Source organism: Amblyomma mixtum, chromosome 8, assembly GCF_055824585.1.
Source record: "Amblyomma mixtum isolate Tamu chromosome 8, ASM5582458v1, whole genome shotgun sequence".
NCBI lineage: Eukaryota > Metazoa > Arthropoda > Arachnida > Ixodida > Ixodidae > Amblyomma > Amblyomma mixtum.
The window spans coordinates 72,690,621-72,706,806 of record NC_143019.1 but is presented as its reverse complement, the minus strand read 5'-3'; the positions used below and the strand labels follow the sequence as shown (position 1 = coordinate 72,706,806).

Here is a 16,186-nt window from a genome sequence, read left to right as displayed (position 1 = left end):
GGTGATGGCACTCGGCTGCTGGCACGAAAGACGCGGGCTCGATCCCAGCCGCGACGGTCGAATTTCGATGAAGGCGAAATTCTAGAGGCCCGTGTACTGTGCGATGTCAGTGCACGTTAAAGAACCCCACGTGGTCGAAATTTCCGGAGGCCTTCACTACGGCGTCCCTCATAGCCTGTGTCGCTTTGGGACTTTAAACACCAATAAACCAAACCAATAAACCAAGCATGTATGTATGCATGCATGTATGTATGTATGCATGTATGTATGCTGAAATTAGGAAGCATACTAAGCATACTCCGTGACATCTTCCACAAAGAGAAAAAGATTACTGCAAGACTAGCCTTCCTAATCACTGAACACTTTGCAGCCCGCGTATTGTATATGCAGTGGCCGTGCGTTAACATACCTCCGCATAGCTCATATAGTATCAGGGCTTCTATTTAGTAATTAATAGCTGTACACAGGCGCAATCTGGACAGAGAAGGAACGCGAGCAAACGACGTCATCGGGAGGCATCCAGAGGCCGAGGCGCCGACTCGTCAGAACCAGCCGGTGTCCCTCTTCACGGACTCGTCAGAACCAGCCGGTGTCCCTCTTCACGTAGTACTTCTTGTAGGCGGCGTAGCCGAAGTGCAGGGCATGCAGGCCGCCAGTGACGAACCCGATCATCTGCGCCGGAAAAACTCCGCTGTCGCATTTTGCTTTTTGAAATAGTTGCGGGGACACTTTTCCAACTAAAGTGTTCAGAGGCGAAAGCCAAGGACACTATGCCGTGACGACTTCCGGTGGATGTGACGTCACACCGTTGCCGTACGTCAAATCGATACCCAAATTATACATTTTTCGGGGATCTTCATTGGTAATTACGCTCAATTACACATTTTTCCGTCTAATTTGACACAAATCCGACGCTTTTCCAACTATTATGTGACAATTTTCACTATGCCGTGACGAATTCCGGCGGATGTGACGTCCCACCGTTTCCGTGGCTATATCGACGTCCGCGCTATCTCGACGCAATTTCGATATTTTTGCCTATAATTAACTAATTAATGTGCAGTCATCAGACTTGGCTTGTAGGTTCATTTTTTCCTCCTCTATCTGAAGCAACCATTGGGTTTCTTCTATCTTTTATGGTTCCAGAGTTAGACGCTTATGACACGCTTTGTTAACGGACGACAGTATGAGCCATTAAAGGCTTTCGCCTTAATAACTCCGCACACACAAGACACGACATAACAAGGGACACACGCAGGTCCTGTGTGTGTCCCATTTCATGTCCTGTATTATGTGTGCGGAGTTATTTTAAAAAAAGGTAACTCGCCCAAAATGAAACGCTAACATTTTATTTCTTTATTCATTATTCATTTCAGGCTCCCTCATGGCCAAGAGGAGTTACAACGTAGTAAACGAGGACAATGCTCGGAAAAAGCCTATTTACAATAATAAAACTAACGCACGGGGTAAATCAAAATGAACGAAAAAATTGCGAGGACAATTTGACAACTCAAGCGTTGAGAGGCAAAAGCGGAGGACCCGGCGGCACTGGGGATCGAACCCTGCACCTCCCGAATGCGAGGCGGATGCTCGAACGACTAGGCCACGGCTGCGGCGCGCGTCCAGTTCGATTTGCATAATGCACATGAGAACGCACATGCCAGCATGGTTGCCGGTACTGGCCAGACACTATTATGGGACCACCTTTCAGAGATGGCGGAGCTCTTGATAAAACCACCTATACTATATTACAAAAAATATGCAGAACGCAACGAAGATTTCAGCGGGAGGAGAACACTATACAAGCAGGTACTACAAGGTTGAGATTACTTGGAAGCAGCCTCAGCAGCGGTAATAATAAAAATCGGTTACAGCACAGTAAGCGAGAAGTACAAGTGGTATTAAAGGCGCAGGGACACCGAAGTGTTTTCTCTCTATAGTATGATGCGCAGCACGTCAGAAAACATACACAGCTAAGTGGAATGCGCCTAATTAAGGTAAATAATTTATAACTGAATATTTTTCTCTAATTGTGTTTCGGTTTCAAAAGCCTAAGGACGGTTGCGACGTGAAAGATGCGTTCAGGTCATGTGAAGCATACAAAAACTGCTCATAGTCTCTGTCTTCTTCGTTTTAACTCACATCAAGTCGTACGAAAATCCCGCTCAAAGACAGAAATGGCAAAAAAAGAACAGACAGCGATTATATCGCAGTTTTTGCACGCTTGACATGACCTGAACGTACCTAGTACGCCACAGCCGCCGTTCAGGTTCTCAAGCCGGAAACGAGAGGACACGAGAAAAAAATCAATTATAAACGACTTATTGCCATCACTCATGCATACCATTTTTTAGGGCATCACTCCAAACAAAAAAAATGTCCATCCAAAAATTTGGTCTCTCTACTCTTTTTTAGAACAGCAAGAATAACGCATATACGTGCGAAATCGGCATTGTAATTGCCCTACAGGGTAATATCCTAATCTACTACAAAATGAGCTCGAAATCACTTTTTGAATTATGCCATGTTATTAGTAGTAAGAAAAGCTACCAGTGACGCCCTGGGGTTGAACGATGCGAAGCAAGCAGTAGTGCTGCAAAATGGAATGCTGACTTGGCGGGGATAATCAGTGCAGAATGAAATGCAGGTAAGATGGGTGAATAGAGCTTTTTTAAGACTTGCGCTCAAATGATAAGTTTTAAAGAAAAGGCGCAGTCGTAACATAGCGCACTGCGTTGTGAAGGGGCGGTAACGATAAAGTAAGCTTCATGAGCGTTCCGCTTGCTGAACGATCATTATAAGAAAGAATAAAACAAGGAGTGCGATTTCGCTTTGCTTCAAAAGCTACTAACAGTACGTTAATTTGACCGTCCAATAGTGAAGAAGTATACTCTAGATTAGTACGAACCAAAAATTGGTAAGCTATTTTTGGCAACAGTTTGGCAACAGATGGCTGAAAATTTTAAATCTCCCAGAATGCGATCAGCATCCAAGAAAATGTGGCTAATATGATTAATCCAAATTTGTTTTGGGGTCAGAACAATACCAAGGTGCTTATTCGGTGTAAATGGCAGTAAAAACTCATTGATATTACACTATACTGGTAGATTCATGCTTTTACTACGTGAGAACCGCACCACTTAGCATTTACTTGCATTGAAAGGGATGTGCCGTTTATAATACCCGCAAGAGGTTTCGCTAGGTCTGTGTAGCAGTGCAGTAATATAGTCAATGTCACAATTAACACTTCTTTGTACGCACACAAAAGCAAAATGTGGTCAATAGTCTTTAATGTGAAGTCATTCAATCCGAACATCCAGCCTATCTAAACCTGCGATTAGTTACTGTAAAAATTTATAAGGAGTGCGATTAATATGCACCAGCGACAACGGGAAAAATATATTCGAATGTGACTGAACTATTAGTGTTAAATTGCTCCGGCGCCCGACGAATTCGCTGGACGTCTAAACTCAAACAGAGATAGCATGCGCCGCGACCTATGAACAGTCATGGTGAAAAGTTTACGGGCCACATGATTCTGTATTGAACCCTTCAGTCTAGCCCCTAAGACACGCCTAAAAACTAAAAAGTCTAGACGAGGGTCCTTTTTGCGCCAGAGAAGTTTAGAGCTTCGGGGACGCCACGAGCTACTTACAGCAGGAACGAAAAGGAAATCGTGTGGTATGATGGCTTTTCATTAACGGTGTACAAAGACTAGAGACGTATTCTCAAGAACAACAAAAAGAAAGCAGTTACTGAGATACAGAGACAAGGAGCGATACAACGTGACTATTTTCTCTAGGTGTGGGCGGGTGGTTAAATTGCGACGGGTGCTTCCAAAAGTAAATTTGATATAACTTAAGTTCGATTATCGGCAAACCACAGCGCCCGCGGCTCGGATTGAAGAAGAGTTCGCTCTGGGCTGAAAAAAAAAACTAGCAGAGGTTTAGCGCTTTTTAAACCTAGTCATATGAGCGAAAGCTATATTATACATGGTTACGCATGGTTTGGTGCCGTTGTCGGTCCGGCACATGTCTCATCCATGACGAGTCTGAGCGTCCGAGAGCCAGCAATGGAGCTGTTACACATCCGCTAGTCACGTGCTGCAGGCGAGGCTCCGAAAGAGCGCAGCTGCGGCGCCTCTCCACAGCGAGTCACGTAGTATTACGTCACTTTCCCCACCCCCGCTGTGCCGGCTCAAGGTCAAACGTGCACCAAATATGACCTTGGGAGTTGTAGTGCGAAGAGTAGAGGTTTCGCTCTAAAAAAGAATTCACCCTACAAGCACTGGCCTGGACACCTATATTTCAAGCGTTTTGTAGTCAGTATGTACTCACAGGCTGCAGCGCCACCTGATGGGTGTCTCGGATAATAAACAGCGAGCTGGCAAGGTAGGACGCGGCACCGACTGCTTGAAAGATGACGTACTGCGAATGGACCGGTGGGGAGAGACAACAAAACATTCAAAGACTGCACTGAGCCAGTATCCGTGAACGCGTACCCCGCGCAAACAAACACCTCAGCGCTGTTTTAATGTTTAAGATCCGGTTTACTTGAAATGGTAACTGTTCTCTAGGTTAAACTAGCCGCTTGCTTACTTCAAGAGGCCGTTCGAAGTATGCTTTTGTTTCCTTTCAACCGCAGGCCACATTACGCGTGACAACATGTAAAGAGGCACCATACTCAAGGCTATCGCCCTATCCTCGCAATATAAGGCATGGACTATTTAGTTTGAACCCTAGTTTATGTTCACACATGTGTCATGTTCGGAACTTTAAACCCCCCAAGCCAATACCTATTTATATGCGCACTATTTATATGCGCAATGAGTAATACAGCCTTGTTAGTAAACAATGAAATACGCCACCAGAGGATATACGACAGCTCAGTTATGCACTCCTTCGCTAACCACTCGCTATCACGGTTCGCCCTTCCCGTGTACAGAGTCGATCCCACTTGTCTAGAGCGCTCGAGCGGTGCGCTGGGGAGCAAATGTAGTTAAATCTTATCGCAGCTGCTTTGCTGGGGGTAAGGCGCCGGTGCCTGTGTGGAGCACATGTCTGCTAGGCTTCTCCCCAGCGCAAGTATTATCACTGAAAGTCAATGCCTTCTTGAGAATTTCGCTTTATTTCCACCGGCCGGCACCGCTCGAGCGCTCTAGACAGGTGTGATCGACTGTGTACATGTGCGGACATGGTAAACGGAGCACACTATTGAGCTATGAACGCAAGTACGTCCGCTCTGACAACAACAAGAAAAAAAGAATGGGCTGCGCGAAAATTAGAAGCCGCATCCCCTATAAGCAGCAAGCAAACGTCATACATCTCAACCTCCATTTGGCGCGCCGCAGCGGAGACAGCAATGTTTCATTCGTACAATGTTCCTTTTGTCAGATAATTTGAACGAAAAAATTTTGGCCAAAAGAAACTTCTTAAGCGCTTTTAGCAAAATTTAAGAACCGAAACTGCCAATTTTTTAATTCCCCAATTTTTCTAGTTGCTGATAGGAAAAAGGGTCTGAAATATTTGGCGATAATAATCAATTTTAACGACGCAAGGGTAGCACTGGCCAAAGAGCGCAATGGCGTAAAGTACCTGCATCTGCTTAGGTGGAGTCGAAGGGGCATTTTCCACGCATTTCCACCCCAGAGAAGCAGAGTACCACGCAAGGGGAAATCTTGCGCGCATCGGAAACCGGCGGCAAAGGGGTTCGATTGCCACTGCCACCAGGTATACACACCGGTTTCCAATAGGTACATCATTTCCCCTGGCTAGCCTGGCACACGGCTTCCGTGGGGCGGAACACTTGGAAAATGGGCCTTTGACTCCAGATTTTGTAGGCGAAATTCCTTTGGGCTCTTTGGCTAAAGCTGCCCTTGTGTCATTAAAAATTCAGCGTCATCAGTTCACATTACGGAGCGTCTAACGTACCGTCCAGACGGAACATTTGCTGCTGCTGCTGTTCCGTCCAGACGGAATATTTACTGCAGCCAGAGTTCCGTCCATACAATAGACAGTTTTAGTTTCACGTACGTAGAAGCTTCACGTAAGTACAGCGCTTACGGGTCACCAGTGCGCATGCGCAGGATGTGAAGTGTCTGCATGGGTCGCACGGACGTGACGTGAGATTCGGATCTTTGCGTTGCGGTCTTCACGTTGCTTGCGTACGTGGCGTTGGCAAAATGGCGGCGCCGTGCCCTCCGCTTCACAACGATAACAGCTTCGTCGCTAATCCCTCGGCGAGGTATCGTGCTGTAAACTGCTGTATTTGCCTTCAGATGGTGAATTCTTGCTCTCGCATGAAGTTTTAGGTGAGAACTAGCTTTTGTTTTCCAGATAGAAATCCGTTTCAGCAGCTCCTATGCCTGACGGAGAAGCGTTTGTGGTCGTCATAGCAACGAGTGTGCCGACGGTCTCGCGATACCACGCGAAGCTCGAAACCTCGCGGGATATCGCGAGACCCTCGGCACAGTCAGCAGGAGGCATGGCGGGAAGAGCAAAACGGTGCACGTTTTGGCTCCACACGCACACGTCCTCAAAATGAGTGGGACACCAGCGCGCATTCGCTTCTCGAAAAGCGATGATTTAAATATGCTGCGGGACGTTTGCTGCGGGACGTATGTTGCATGTTTGAAGATAACATGCAACATGCAGTTCGGTGGAATGAAATCGCTCAACGTTTGTCAGAAGAAAGGGGGAAGTATTTACCGCCCGCACTGTGGCTTGGCCTGGCTCCGCTCCAATCAGCTCGGCTAAACAAAATTAGTTTTCTTTATCTGTACTATATAGCGCGGCACAACATGCTAGCGCATTTTTTAGGTTCTATGGCAGATCTACACAGTTTGCGTCCCGTACGTGTAGCTAAAACTGTACGATGCGACACGAGCGTACGCTACGTAGACTGCTCACGTTTACGTGCGTGAAGGTTCTACGTACGTAAAACTAAAACTGTCTAATGTCCGTACTGTCCATGCTATAAAAAAGGGGTGATTTCTGCCCGCATAAAGCATTTCTTTGCCTCTGGAATAACCAGTTGGCAAAGCTGTATCCAGATGTTCTCTCTACGCATGTATACGGCACCAAATATCTGTCCGCGTACTGCGCTTAGTTACATCCTCGAAGGTATAACTTCCGTGCATGTATGCAGGATCGGGAAAATGACACTGTTAGAAGCAAAGTGCACAAACTCTTCGCGAAGTTATGTGAAGCCCTGTCGCTATTTGTGCTGTAAGATGACGTAGCGCGAAAAATACTAGGCTGTGGCTAGAGTTCCGTCCAGACGGAACTGCAATTTGCGCTAGAGTTCCGTCCGGACGGAACTACAATTTGGGTTAAAGTTCCGTCCAGACGGAACTGCAAGTAGCGCTGGGGTTGCATCGAGACAGAACTGTATCTGACACCATACAGTTCCGTCCAGCATTATCTGCCACAAGAGTTATGCCAAGACGGAATTAAAGCTGGCGTTAGGGATTGGGAAACCAGTTTGCTTGCAGACTTTTGCATGTCCATTTAAAAAAGCGGCAATCCTGTTCCGCCCAATGTGTGGCAGGATATTCTGCGGCATCATTTTATTTTCCAAGCAGTCAGTGAGAAATGGCAATAGAACGACTTTTGGCTTGGGTTTGCTGGTGCGTTTGCATAATGCTTGTTGACCGTTTGTGTACGGAACATTTGCTGCTGCTGCTGTTCCGTCCAGACGGAATATTTACTGCAGCTAGAGTTCTGTCCATACAACAGACAGTTTTAGTTTCACTTTTAAACAACGCGTAAATAAGCTACAGTGTGACAGTGTGTCCGTTCGCTTTAGGCCGCACGTTTATGTCGCCTTGCTTTTTTTACGCCTATACATTGTAAACATAAATTACCCTATAAGGGGCCAAAAAGAAGTAAACTGTCCTTTAGTGCACTCCCTTTTAGGGACAGGGCATACTGCCCAAGTCCTGGGGTAGGTTTCGATCAATAAATGTACGAAATGCTTACTGCTCGCAATGGAGGCATTTTTCCACCTAAAAGAATAGCAGCTTGATGCAGTTAGCCAAGGAGACTTTCAAGCGTGGCAGCGGAAGTCTTAAGGTTAGCAATTTGAGGTGATTGAAACATCGGTTGAAATCTTGGTAACTGTTTAGAAAAGTGGATCTGTTTCCATTGCCGACTGTAAGCATGCTGTATTTTTAGAGATGCAAATCTACCTCATGTGTTGCGAAAAATTAAAATTGGTTTTCTAAGAAAGGAAACGGCGCCGTATGTGTCTCGTGTATCTCGGTGGACACCCGAACCGCGCTGTAAGGGAAGGGAGGAAGGTGGGACTCGGTGAAATAAGAAAGGAAGTAAAAGGTGCCGTAGTGGAGGTCTCCGGAATAATTTCGACCACCTGGGGATCTTTAACGTGCACTGACATCGCACAGCACACGGGCGTTTTTTGCGTTCAGCCTCCATCGAAACGCGGCCGCCGCGGTCGGGTTCGAACCCGGGTACTCCGGCGCAGTAGCTGAGTGCCTTAACCACTGAGTCGCCGCGGCATGTTGAATCAGGGAGCTTCTAGTCTTCTTTTCTTTGTGCCAACTAGGCCCGTTCGTGTCAGAAATAAAAACAAATTGAATACTTCCCCCCGCCTTTGGGAAATACCCCAGAAGCACACTCACGTAGAACAGGCGCGGCAGGTAGTAGGCCGACGCGGCGCTCATCATGCAGGACAGCATCATGTAGAAGCCGTTGAAGCCGAACGTGCAGGCCGTGCCGGCGAGGAAGCGCACCGCCTTCGAGTCCCTCTTGCCGGTGGTCATCAACACGTACAGGGTGATGCCGCCCACCTGCGAAAAGTACGTTCAGCTGAGTTTCTCAGCGGCACTTCCTGAACTTGGTCCGCGAAGGTCGTTCCCAACAATTCTGGACAAAAGCATTTCGGAGGGAAATCTCCATTTCTCGCATACAAACCTTTGAAGTCATGTTACGGCACAGATATGACCTTGAAGCGGCCTCACTTATTTATTTATTTATTCAACATACCCCTAAAGGCCCTCATTCGAGGGTATTACACAGGGGGGGGCGGGGGGGTCACATGCAACAGGAACATTATTAACAAGCAAATGAACAATAAATAGGCTAAATATAACATGGGAAAATAATTAAGCACCAGAGGATAAAGAAACGGGCTAATAGAAAGCAAAATATGTTTAAGAAAACAATAAGGCATAACAGAAATGAACGTACACAGCGTGTACGTATTGTCCATAAAGAGAGACAGACGCAATCGCATACATTTCAATCAACAGTATATTTCAAATGCCAACGTCGCTGCGGATGAGATCGAGAAATGTGGAGGCGTTAGATTCAGTGGCTATGTGTGCTGGTAGATCGTTCCACTCTATGATAGTGCGTGGTATGAATGACTTCGCAAATGCATATGAACGACACGCGATGCGCTTAACTTTGTGCGGATGGTCGAGCCGTGGAAAGAAGGCTGATGGTGATAGGAAAAAATCGTGGTGGAGCGATGGATGGTGATACAGTTTATGGAAAAGAGCTAGTCGTGATAATTTGCGGCGGTGGTAATTAATAAATAAAAAGAGGAAAATTGTGGTGTAGGTGGGAACCGAACCCGGGCGTCCCGCATTCGAGACGGGGACGCGTCCACTCCGCCACGAAATTTGTTTCCCTAAGTCCGTCTTAACCGGGTCGCATCACGCAACCCGTCATACACAATCAAACCAGCATCCAGCAGCTCTCACTTCGTCAGCACATCAACATTCCGGGAGACACAAGCATGCATCGAGGAAAGGGAGCCGGGCTGGAGGTCGATCCTGCGCAGCATATATCCCCCGCACCATAGCACAGTGCTCTCTGAACAGAGACGTCAATGAATGTGGCGGCTTTGCGTGGCGATGTCATGCGGATTCATATTTGCTAGCGCTTAGCAAATATGAATCCAAATGCTTTCCAACTAGCCCAAGTTTCCGCCTTAATAAGTGTCATTTCTAGTACAATGGGCCCTTTCTTTCATCCTGTCCTACCTCTGAATTTCTCACCTGTACTCATCAGCCACATCGCAGTAGCAACGTGCCGCGCAAGAATGTGTTCTTTCGCGCTCAAGAATCGGCTTATTCTTCTACTAGCGTCTGTCCTGTGTATTTGTGTTCTTGTCCCGTGTGTTCACTAAGCGCTAGCAAATATGAATCCAAATGCTTTCCAACTAGCCCAAGTTTCCGCCTTAATAAGTGTCATTTCTAGTACAATGGGCCCTTTCTTTCATCCTGTCCTGCCTCTGAATTTCTCACCTGTACTCATCAGCCACATCGCAGTAGCAACGTGCCGCGCAAGAATGTGTTCTTTCGCGCTCAAGAATCGGCTTATTCTTCTACTAGCGTCTGTCCTGTGTATTTGTGTTCTTGTCCCGTGTGTTCACTAAGCGCTAGAAAATATGAATCCAAATGCTTTCCAACTAGCCCAAGTTTCCGCCTTAATAAGTGTCATGCGGCTTGTCCACAGCAGGCTCAACAACCCTATGAGCACTTATACATCGCATGGAAACTCGAACATGAAACCGCCACGACTTTTCGACTCTTCGAAGTGAATTAAGGTGCATCTAGTGAATGCACAGGTGTCTAAGAAACGTATATTCGAGATATGTGCTGATTCGTGCGTGAGTAATTTAATTATGAGCATGGAAATTACAGATATCTCAATGAAGCCAGTAGCGAAGTACGCTTCCGGTGAATTTCCTTCGTTCATGGCCCGCAGTCATAGCGCCATCATGCGGCACCCACTGAAACCCCAACACGCAATGCACGGCGATGGCCCAGAAGATGGCGTGCGTCTAGTGAATGCAGAGATGTCTAAAAACGTATATTCGAGTTATGTACTAAGGCGTTCATGAATAATTTCTTGATGAGCGTCTAAATTACAGATGTTTCAATTAAACGAGTATCGAAGTTGTCCGGACTGCACTGAATGTTAGACGCCAAGCCGCGTCTAGTTGCCCGATACACCACAGCTTTCGCGCTCTAACCAGGTTCAACCGTAGTTACACCACGGAAATTTTTTTAACGGAAACTCTTTGAAGTAATGTAAGATGTGATTATAACAATCAACATATAAGCAGATCAACCAACTGCAGTCATGTATTTTTTTCGGTTAACGTCTTTGCTATTGTCCAAAGCATCCCGCAATGATTCCTATGGCAGTCTTATCTGTTCGATGCGATCGATGGAAACAATTCAAAAGAAAGATTTTGCTAGATATCATAAGAATTGATAATTGCCTTCAATGTTTAAATAGCAGTATCTCACAATTATATTTTATTTATAATTATATTTTATCAAGATAGAATGCCTTATGTTTTAATTAACGTTTTTTCTTACACTTATTTGTTAAAATGTATCAGGATTACTAATGATTGTACCCCCCTCCCTATGTAATACCCTCTTCTGGAGGGCCTTTAGGGGTAACTTGAATAAATAAAATAAATAAATAAATCTTTGCTACCTTCCAAAGCATCCCGCATTGGTTCCTATGGCAGTCTTAACTGTTCGATGCGATTGATGGAAACAATTCAAAAGAAAGATTTTGCTAGATATCATAAGAATTGATAATTGCCTTCAATATTTAAATAGCAGTATCTCACAATTATATTTTATTTATAATTATATTTTATCAAGATAGAATGCCTTATGTTTTAATTAACGTTTTTTCTTACACTTATTTGTTAAAATATATCAGGATTACTAATGATTGTACCCCCCCCCCTATGTAATACCCTCTTCTGGAGGGCCTTTAGGGGTAACTTGAATAAATAAAATAAATAAATAAATCTTTGCTACCTTCCAAAGCATCCCGCATTGGTTCCTATGGCAGTCTTAACTGTTCGATGCTATTGATGGAAACAATTCAAAAGAAAGATTTTGCTAGATATCATAAGAATTGATAATTACCTTCAATAGTTAAATAGCGGTATCTCACAATTTTTCAATTTTCAAAATTTTTGTCCGAAAATATTGGGCATGAATGCGGACAATGCAGTTTTCCCCGCTCAGAATTACTGCCCAGGTGCGAAATCTCCCTCCTTAATCCGCCTCTGCTATCGGCTGAATACATTAAGCGGTCAGGCCAGGCCCGTTTCGTCGAAGTGTACGATGCGAGGCTCACTATCTCCATGAAGTTCAGGAGGCCGTTGGGCCTCTCGAGGTAGTCGTGGAAGCCAATGCTGAACACAGGCCTCCTCCTGAGTCCCAGTACAGGCGGCTGCAGAGTGGCGAAATCTGCGAGGAAATACACGGCGCTGTAGGTGAGCACACTGTTAGACGGCAGTGCGTGAGCTGGGAGCTGCATTATTTAGTTTTCCCTTTTACGTTTCGTTTTTCACGCCACCTGTAAAACTTTGTGCAATAACATTCTGCACCCAAGCGTTCCATTCTATTCCGCATTGCAGTTAATTGGCGTAGTTAAAATGTACAGAGCTGATGTTTACGTCCACAAGTTGCATCCAGTTGTGAGACACGCAAGCTGAGATTACGACGCCAGGTTAACTTGGACAATTCATACTGGTGAACAGCGCAAAATAGTTGATAGTCAGCGCTTGTCTTGTCGTTGTCCCGCCTTTTTGCGCTGTTCACCAGTATGAATGCATACCAACTCTTCAGATCTCAGCTTTACTAACTTGGACAAGTTGCGATTATTTAGCGTGCAAACCCAAGCTATACGAGTAATCGGCCCAATATTGCAAATGGATGGTTTCACTTAGGTATTTTGTAGAACTGGCATTTGCCAATACGTTCCCAATATTGGCCCGATTACCTGCGCTGCTTGGGAACCAATTCCAACCAACTTGGCTATACTACAGTCCAAATGTTGCTTCTTGTCCGAATATGGCGCCATTTGCAAAATATTACGTCAACAAATGACCATCACCATTGATGTCATCATCGGCCATGTCACCCATTCATGTCAGTGGATCATAGGACCCATTAAACCCTTTACACGCAGGCTCAGCTGCTTTATATACATAGCATTAGCTGAAAGGCTTAGTTAAGACTTCCTGTTGTGCGAGTTGGTAGCTCATCTTGATCTAGAAGGGTTTAAAGCGCAAACAAATATACGTAAAAGAGAGACAAAATACACACACAAGCGCTTGTGTGTGTGTGTTTCGTCTCTCTTCTCCGTGTATTTATTTGTGCTTAAAACCATTCTAGGTGAAAGGCTTAGGGCCGTGTAGTTTTATTTTAACCCTACAGTGGAGTTCGTACGGCACCCCCAAAGAACTAAATGTCCTAAAATGTGAGGACGCGTCTTCTCATTGTGCCGATATTTACGGCTTCACGACTTACATAGGGTCTCCATGGCAAGGATAAAAAGCAAACCACGAGGCCTCAAAACTTTTGGCCAATGGCTGTACATGACCATCGCCAGCTCACACAGCCTGAGGGGGTAAAAGCGGATGCTGAAACACGTCACTTTAAATGAACGTTGCCATGTGGACGACCGTCTACGCCCGGAACCCGAATTAGCCCCCACACAATGAGCAGCGGAGCTCCCCATAGCATTTGAGCCCAACTGGCCGGTACTCTTACGAGGACTTGACAAGAAAAGAACGTGATACTACTAACAAAAGCACTATATGTCCCAGGGATGTTCCAGAAACTGCTCATTCTACTGTCAACCAAGGCAACTAATATGCCCATGCTGTAGATGCGACAACATGAGACATCTCGCACCGAAGGTCATGGACTGCAACGGCGTTTTCTGCTTTTATAGGCCTGCTTGCTGAACGCATTGTGAAAGCGCGGTTAGGGTGTAGGCCTCGTCAAGCCTCCATAAGGCTCTCTGCCTGCGCCTGCAGCATCGCATATGTACAGCCTTTGTCAAAAGTTTGGAGCCCAGGGCGTTTTCGTTTGAGCCACACTGTGTCGTTCTTAATGGATCTCTAGCGCTCCAAATTTCCTGGACATAAGAAGATTTCTGCTACTGCCTCCTGCAATAGGTAGGACATACATGAATGCTCCTGGAGTCCCACTATAAAGTTTGGAAGTGAACCCCCTGGGCTCTAAACTTTTTACAAAGACTATACCACTGTGATGTTAAAATAAATTTATTGGTCCCATATGCTTGTAAATGGGCAGAAATCACCCTTGGACCGTCTGAGACATAAAAAGATTCAATTTTCGCAGCTCTTTCTGACAAAGAACATTTGTAGTTCGGTTCTCAGAGTTCTAATTGACCACCCATCCAGATGCCCATACGATATACCTGTTACGTACATTTGACAGGAATACAAATGCCAACATCACAAGGAGTCCTACGTCCCATGCCTCAAAGTGAACCGCGAAATATACATCGTCCCACGGACTACAATGACTAATATAAGGATCAGTGCCGAATTGCAACACCTGGTAAGATTTTAACTAAACTGCTTGAGAAATGTGTCATGGTTTAGGATAATAAGCATAGCTCACGCGTGTGTTAGCTTATTCGGCTAACTAATATACAATGAAGGAATATTTATATATGTAGATAGAAAGACGGACTATAAATTACACTTAACAATATGCAAGTTTAATATATACACAATGTACAAAGCCTACTTATACACACACTAAGAACAACGTTCCGCTCAACGAACCGCACGCGCACACGCTCGGACACACACTGCCGCACAAAAAGAACCCGTCTCGCTCGTTTTCCGCTCTCTTTCTGGGCCCCACAAAGGGCATCTGCTCTGTATCAAAGTTGACACTCTCACAGTTACAAACACACAAATACGCTCAGAAAACACGTAAACACACAGAGAAAAGAAGAACACGTGCGAGAGCCTCTCTTCCAAGAAACGCCGGGGAGTGGGAGCGGTCCAGCGTCCGAGCCTCGACCGCCCCTCCGAAACGGGAACACTGCTTCGGGGCACAGCGCGCACCGCCGCAGCTGCCGCCCACGTCGCTCGTAAAAAAAAAAGAAACGGGACGGACGGTCCTCGCAGAAACAAATAGAAAACACGTCAAAATGGCGCCCGCTAACACGTGTAAGCTTCTTTCTTTCGCTTAGTGATAGCGTACCAACCTCATGCTATTTCCACCTGTACATTTCTTCGCGGGCACCAGCTTGAAGTTTGTTAAAGTATATACTTTGTCGTAAGTAAGATAGTTCTAGCCGTTAAACAATACAGCAGTAACCTATGCATTTGCCGCATGCGCCGCTCAACACGGAGAGAGCAAAGAGGCCTATCGCTGTAGAACGTCCACGCCTGTTACTCGCGAGGTTCCCATTCTGTCGGTTGATGAAGCGGCGATGGGCCCGCGTCTCACTTGTCTTCAGCGCAAACTACAGGCGTAAACGGAAAGGAACCATGTAAAGGCCGACTGTACGTACCTGGATCAGCAAAATCGGCAAATTCGGTGAAGTTCGCCATTGCTCCGCCCAAGCCGTAGTAGGGAGCGCCTTCGCTTCTTCTGTTTCTTCTTCTGACAACGCTGAAACCCCCCCCCCCCCCCCCCCCCCTAGCGGGAGAATATTCACTCGATCATGTCCAACCTTATTCAAGATTCTTTCGACCTTTATTCACAACTACATCATCTTCCCAAATTAGCTCTGCTGACGCTGGCGGCGTACATACGAGGCTTAAAATAGGGTTGGTTTGAATAAAAATTTCATCCATATTTTCTGCAATCCCCCACTGCAAGGAGTACAGCGCCCTTTCTTCTCACCTTCATTTTCGTCCGCGCAGCGCACACGGGTGGGACTTAAACGCTGCCAGTGCTCGAAGTAAACGAGTACGAAGCGTGGATGCTTTTACTGGAATCGATCTGCTTTAAGAAAAACATGTCCCATGTTTTAAATTAGTGCAAATGCCGTGATACATTTTTACGTAATGTGTCATGCAATAGACGAAACGGTAGGAGCATATCGCGTGCTGTTCTGAAAAAAAAACAGACCAGCCCAGCACATATAGACACACAAAGCAAAAAAACTGAGGTTCAAGAAGAAATCTGTGGAAGAAATGTGCAAGTAGAACCAGCCTATCTGGAACCTGATTAAGAGGGTAACCTCGGAAATCGCTCAGTGCTCTATTTGATCCAGGCTGCCGCCGCGGTGGCTCAGTGGTTACGGCGCTCGGCTGCTGACCCGAAAGACGTGGGAGCGATCCTGTCCGCGACAGTCGAATCTCAATGGAAGCGAAATTCTAGAGGCCCGTGTACTGAACGATG

General features: G+C 45.8%; 1 protein-coding gene across 1 annotated transcript; it reads right to left on the bottom strand.

Moving 5' to 3' along the window:
* Positions 1 to 576: 576 nt before the first annotated feature.
* On the bottom strand, positions 577 to 15,460 carry LOC149332973 (uncharacterized). The gene is made up of 5 exons (XM_089557602.1): positions 15,351 to 15,460; positions 12,141 to 12,253; positions 8,642 to 8,809; positions 4,338 to 4,427; positions 577 to 672 (listed from the first exon to the last, which is right to left on the bottom strand). Exons 1-5 carry the CDS (start codon positions 15,388 to 15,390, stop codon positions 577 to 579), a joined length of 507 nt encoding a protein of 168 aa, XP_089413728.1. The 5' UTR covers positions 15,391 to 15,460.
* Positions 15,461 to 16,186: the final 726 nt, after the last annotated feature.

Bases quoted from the DNA above. Each gene is read 5' to 3' on its own strand.
- LOC149332973 (XM_089557602.1), bottom strand. From the start codon at position 15,390: ATGGCGAACTTCACCGAATTTGCCGATTTTGCTGATCCAG. The intron at 12,254-15,350 runs GTACGTACAGTC...ATTTCCTCGCAG, and splicing joins TGCCGATTTTGCTGATCCAG to ATTTCGCCACTCTGCAGCCG. The intron at 673-4,337 runs GTGAGTACATAC...TTTCCGGCGCAG, and splicing joins ATCAGGTGGCGCTGCAGCCT to ATGATCGGGTTCGTCACTGG.